The following is a 5,966-nucleotide window of genomic DNA, read 5'->3' as shown; positions in this document are numbered from 1 at the left end:
CTGTTAGTTCCAGGTTTCAGAGACACAGCAGGATCACTGAGAACTTCACGTGTGATGTGGATAAAAAGTCTTTAGGACACAATGTGACTTCCTGTAACTGACTTCCTGTTATCTATTAACTCAAACTAAACTAATCTCGCTCAATTTCACTCCGCCCCCTCACTCCCAAGGCTCCGCCTACAACAGCAGAGTTGTAGAGTTGATGATAAATTTCTATACTGAGTGTAAATTCATAAATAAGTTTTACACAATCTTTAGTATTTTACAAGAATTTAATAGTGAAATTATGAATCTTTTATTCATGAAATAAAGATGTGTGTTTTTTAATGAGAGATTATTCTGTAATGATGTATGAGCTTGAAAAAAATAGTCAGATATCTGTAGCAATTTTGAGTTAAATGAGGGAATTGTGCCTCCTAGTGGTCATCAAAAGTAATTACACATAGTAAGGCTGGATCAATGCTGTTTTATTCTGTCATGTTCCTCTCAGACTTTACCATTAAACCTCTCTCTCAGGTCTGATCGTTTTCCTGGGAATGATGTTTGGAGCGTTCGTTTGGGGAGGAATGGCTGATAAAGTGGGACGACGGAAATGTCTGATTATCGCTCTGACCATCAACTGCATTGCTGCCTTCCTCTCATCCTTCTCTCAGGGATATGGGTTCTTTATCTTCTTCAGACTCATCTCTGGCTTCGGGTGAGAGAGAAAGAGACAGAAAGAGCAAGAGAGAGAGAGAGAGAGAGAGAGAGAGAGAGAGAGAGAGAGAGAGTGAGAGTAAGAGAGAGAGAGCACAAGAGAGAAAGAGAGAGAGAGAGAGAGAAAGAGAGCGAGAGTGAGAGAGAGAGTAAGAGAGAGAGCGAGCGCGAGAGAGAGAAAGAGAGCGAGAGAGAGAAAGTGAGTGAGAGAGAAAGAGAGAGAGAAAGTGAGAGAGAGAGAGAGAGAGAGAGAAAGTGAGTGAGAGAGAGAGAGAGAGAGAGAGAGAGAGAGAGAGAGAGAGAGAGAAAGTGAGAGAGAGAAAGTGAGAGAGAGAGAGAGAAAGTGAGAGAGAGAGAGAGAAAGTGAATGAGAGAGAGAGAAAGAAAGAGAGAAAGAGAGAGAGAGAGAGAAGCCAATATAGAGAAGAAAAAAAGAGTTTTAAATTAAATAACAACTTAAATTTATAAATGAATTTAGATGAAGGAGCTGAAAACAAAAAAGTGATGAATCAGTGTGTGTGTGTGTGTGTGTGTGTGTGTGTGTGTGTGTGTGTGTGTGTGTGTGTGTGTGTGTGTGTGTGTGTGCAGTATCGGTGGCTCCGTCCCGATCGTGTACTCGTATTTCTCAGAGTTTCTGCAGATGGATAAGAGAGGAGAACATCTCAGCTGGCTTTGTATGTTCTGGATGATTGGTGGAATTTATGCTTCATTCACTGCCTGGGGCATCATCCCTCACTACGGTAAATTTCTGTTAATTGTGCTCTATAACGCAGTAATAACAGCGCAATAATGCAGTAATAACGGCGCTCTAACTTGTATTACCTCATTATAGTGGTATATAGTATACAGCGTCCTCACTATGGTACAGCTGTTACATGTTAATGTTATCATCCTTTAGAGCAGAACAGTTATTACACATTATTAATGCTCTCGTTAAGATACTGTTATTACATATTAATAACACTCTGTAACATTAATAATGTTAAATCACACATCATTCATCAATATGTTATTCTTGTGTGTGTGTGTGTGTGTGTGTGTGTGTGTGTGTGTGTGTGTGTGTTCAGGATGGGGTTTCAGTATGGGTTCAGAGTTTCAGTTCCACAGCTGGCGTGTGTTCGTGTTGGTCTGTGCTCTGCCGGCCGTCTGCGCTCTTATCGGCCTCAGCTTCATGCCTGAAAGTCCACGTTTTTTGCTGGAGGTACGGGGTCAAAGGTCAAAACGTATATGCTAAGATTCAGCCTTACACACTACCGACAGACTACAACATGCAAGCAGGAACAAGACGACCAATCAGCAGAGACAATGAGTTCACAAGTGCAGGAAGCTGTGACCAAATTAGGGACATGTGTGGGACTGCATCAGTGTAGATGTGACAAAAATAAATAAACATATAAACATAAACATAAATAACAATACATCGTTTAGATTAGAATGATATAAAACACAAACGCATCATAATACCATGGTTAAAAAAATGTTATATTGGTTTATATTTTCTTTCCTATCTTTTACTCCAACATCCTGCTTTTTATGTAATAAAGTTCTGCAGTGATTGTTGTGGTTCTTCTCAGCACGCTAAACATGATGAAGCCTGGATGATCCTGAAGCACGTTCACGACACTAACTGGAGAGCGAAAGGAGCACCGGAGCGAGTGTTCACCGTGAGCGATGTTACAATACATTACATTTGTTCTCTCATGTTCTTAAATGACGTTAACTCAGGAGAGAGCGGTCTGAGAGGAGTCATGTGAACAGATGTAAACTCTGGAGTGTGTCTAGCTCTGTGTTTAACTGTTTAACAGGTTTCTCAGATCAAAACTCCAAAGACTCAGGAGGACGAGTTTTTTGAGATTCGGACCTCCACAGGAACGTCTCTGCAGAGATGGGCGGTTCGCACCGTGACTCTAATTAAACTGGTAAACTCCTTAGCAGCTTTATCACACACACACACAGATGTGTGCTTTAAACACAGGACAAGCTTAATGATGTTTCCACACACAGGTGTTGAAGAACGTCTTGTCTCTCTTATCTCACGATCTGAGACTGTCTACCCTGCTCATGGCTGTTATCTGGTTTACGATGGCCTTCAGGTAAGAGATGGTCTAAAGCGCTGTGACATACAGTATGAATACATAATAATGATCACAAGGAGGAGAAATATGTGTTAACGTTTGGTAAATAAATGCCAGTTAGCACAAAAGTGACAATAAGCTGCTCAATATTTCAGTAGAAAACTGTCCAGATCTCAGTTCAGATCACAATGAATCCACAGTGTAGCTTATATTCCTAAAATACAATAATACTTAGCATAATTTCACAAAGACACAAAGACACATCAATGATCTACTGCTTTGAATCTTGTCGAGTTTAAGAATTGAATATAAAATGACTTTCCTGCAGCTGGAGCAGATACAGACACTATTGTTTGTGTGTTTTAGTTATTACGGCTTAGCTGTGTGGTTCCCCGACATGATCAAACACCTCCAGTATGAAGAGTACGAGTCCAAGGTGAAGAATTTCCCCGGAGAGAGAATCGAAAACTTCCACTTCAACTTTTCTCTGGAGAACCAAATCCACCGAGACGGAAAATACATCAACGACAAGTGTGTAACACCACAACCTGATACCAGATGGGTTATTTAGAGAGAATGTGTGTGTGTCTGTGTGTATGTGGGTGTGTGTGTGTGTCTGTGTGTGTGTCTGTGTGTGCTTGTGTGTATGTCTGTGTGTGTGTGTCTGTGTGTGTCTGTGTGTGTGTGTCTGTGTCTGTGTGTGTTTGTGTGTGTCTGTGTGTGTCTGTGTGTGTCTGTGTGTTTGTGTGTGTGTGTCTGTGTGTGTGTGTGTGTGTGTGTGTGTGTGTGTGTGTAAATGTTAATGTAATGATGAAGGTCAAGCCTTCCTTCAGTCCTCATCATTACCTGCCTGGTCAGAGTCACAGTGTGTCTATTTTTAAGAAATTGTTCAAATTCAATTAAAAAAACCTTCCAGTTGAGGCCACACCCACATCAGGTTGAAGTAACTACATAGACACAGCATGAGTGTGTTATTCTGTGGTGTGTGAGCATGCTGTTCCATCCTGGTCTCTCCTCCAGGTTCATCAGCATCAAGATGAAGTCCGTCACGTTTGAGGATTCGCTCTTCGAGGACTGTTATTTTGAAGACATCAGTTCTACAGACACATATTTTGAAAACTGCACCTTTAGATCCACCACCTTTTACAACACAGGTGAGGTGTGAAGTGCTTTGATTTACAGCCCTGCGTGAGCTTCTGATCTCAGACCTGTACTAACGCTGGTGTATGATCTCCTCAGATCTGTACAAGGACAACTTCATCGACTGCAAGATGGACAACACGAGCTTCCTGCACCCAAAAAAGGGCTGCCACCTGAACGTGGAGGAGGAGAACGATGTCCTCGTTTACCTGGTCAGCTTTCTGGGAAGTCTGGCTGTGCTTCCAGGGAATATAATTTCAGCGATGTTCATGGATAAGATCGGGAGAATTAAAATGATCGGTGAGTCAATAATAATAATAATAATAATAATAATAATAATAATAATAATAATAATAATAATAATAATAATAATAATGTGGATTAACCCACATCAGGAGAGGCACGGTGGCTTAGTGGTTAGCACGTTCTCCTCACACCTACAGGGTCAGGGTTCGATTCCCGCCTCCACCTTGTGTGTGTGGAGATTGCATGTTCTCCCCGTGCCTCGGGGGTTTCCTCCGGGTACTCCGGTTTCCTCCCCCGGTCCAAAGACATGCATGGTAGGTTGATTGGCATCTCTGGAAAATTGTCCCGATTGCGTGAGTGAATGAGTGTGTGTGTGCCCTGTGATGGGTTGGCACTCCGTCCAGGGTGTATCCTGCCTTGATGCCCGATAACGCCTGAGATAGGCACAGGCTCCCCGTGACCCGAGGTAGTTCGGATAAGCGGTAGAAGATGAATGAATGAATGAATTAACCCACATCACTGAATCTTTCACTGATTGCTAATTAAATTCATATAGAGAGTTCTGAACACTGATTAGTGTTCAGGTGGTGATTAATTCTCTCTAACAGCAGCTCTGACTGTAGATCAGGTTTATATTAATGTACTCACTCTGATACACTATGGTTTCCATAGTAACAGCTTGTTCACAGGGACGTGTACAGAACACACTCCACATAATGGTATTTACTGATTTGACGATTGATATGACAGAGGAGTGTCCAGTGTAGCTGCTATAAGAGAAAGTATCAGCAGGAACTCACTCATGTTGTGTATTGGTGTGTGATCAGGAGGCTCCATGATCATCTCCGCCGGCTGCACCTTCTTCCTGTTTCTGAGCTTCAGTCAGTCAGCCATCATCGCCCTGCAGTGTCTGTTCTGTGGCGTTAGCGCGGCGGCGTGGAACGGCATCGAGGTCATCACCGTGGAGATTTACCCCGCCTCTAAAAGGTACATCTTAATGAATCTCCATCTACACACCATGTCAACAGGCTTTAAATAATATGTTAGCAGAACAGAGGCATGAAATAAAATAAAACAGAGTTGAACTTAAACGTGATGTTAAAATGACTGAGTGAAAACCGTCCAGTTCCACCGTCGTCGTGATTATCGTCATGAGCAGAAGGCTGGAGCACAATACTGAGCCCCGAGCTTGTTAAATGTTAACTATAAAAGGAATTTTCTGAGGACATACACCAGAAACAGCAGCTGCCATATTGTGTAGGTGAAGTTAGAAAACAGAAAAAAAACACAACCAACAGTATTAAAAAAAAAAGATGAATCCTTTAACACACTCTTTCCCTCTCAATTTATCCTTTCAGAGCTACAGCATTTGGTGTCCTAAATGCATTGTGTAAACTGGCGGCCATCATGGGCAGTTCCATCTTTGCCTCATTTGTGGGAGTCACTAAAGTCATCCCCATCTTCCTGTCCTGCACTGCACTGCTGTGTGGAGGACTGTTGGCTCTCAAACTGCCCGAAACCAGAGAGAATGTTCTGCTGTGATGAGAGAACAACACACACACACACACACACGCGCACACACACACACACACACACACACACACACACACACACACACACACACACAGAGGGGGTAGGAAGTCTCTGTCTGAAACACTAGTTGACAAAAAAGTCTCTAGAGATCAAAATTGGGTGTTTGTTCTTCCTCACAGCGTCCCGGAGCATCGCTGTCGAGTTAAATAAAATAATCAGTAATAAGATCCTCAGATTAAGCCTCAAATCACTTATTCACACTTTCACAAAACAGTA

The 5,966-nt window shown here is 42.3% G+C and overlaps 1 protein-coding gene across 1 annotated transcript in view; it reads left to right on the top strand.

The window, feature by feature from the left end:
- Positions 1-5,966, top strand: part of sv2bb (synaptic vesicle glycoprotein 2Bb) — a 21,168-nt gene extending 15,202 nt beyond the window's left edge. The window contains exons 3-13 of the mRNA XM_060885102.1: positions 517-697; positions 1,285-1,436; positions 1,764-1,897; positions 2,271-2,360; positions 2,502-2,615; positions 2,701-2,789; positions 3,138-3,302; positions 3,792-3,925; positions 4,011-4,211; positions 4,985-5,144; positions 5,516-5,966. Of these exons, the coding sequence (XP_060741085.1) occupies positions 517-697; positions 1,285-1,436; positions 1,764-1,897; positions 2,271-2,360; positions 2,502-2,615; positions 2,701-2,789; positions 3,138-3,302; positions 3,792-3,925; positions 4,011-4,211; positions 4,985-5,144; positions 5,516-5,699 (1,604 nt within the window). The 3' untranslated portion in view covers positions 5,700-5,966. The remainder of the gene's footprint in view (positions 1-516; positions 698-1,284; positions 1,437-1,763; positions 1,898-2,270; positions 2,361-2,501; positions 2,616-2,700; positions 2,790-3,137; positions 3,303-3,791; positions 3,926-4,010; positions 4,212-4,984; positions 5,145-5,515) is intronic.

This window comes from Tachysurus vachellii, chromosome 13 (assembly GCF_030014155.1).
Source record: "Tachysurus vachellii isolate PV-2020 chromosome 13, HZAU_Pvac_v1, whole genome shotgun sequence".
NCBI classification, from domain to species: Eukaryota; Metazoa; Chordata; class Actinopteri; order Siluriformes; family Bagridae; genus Tachysurus; species Tachysurus vachellii.
This window is presented reverse-complemented; position numbering and strand designations above follow the sequence as displayed.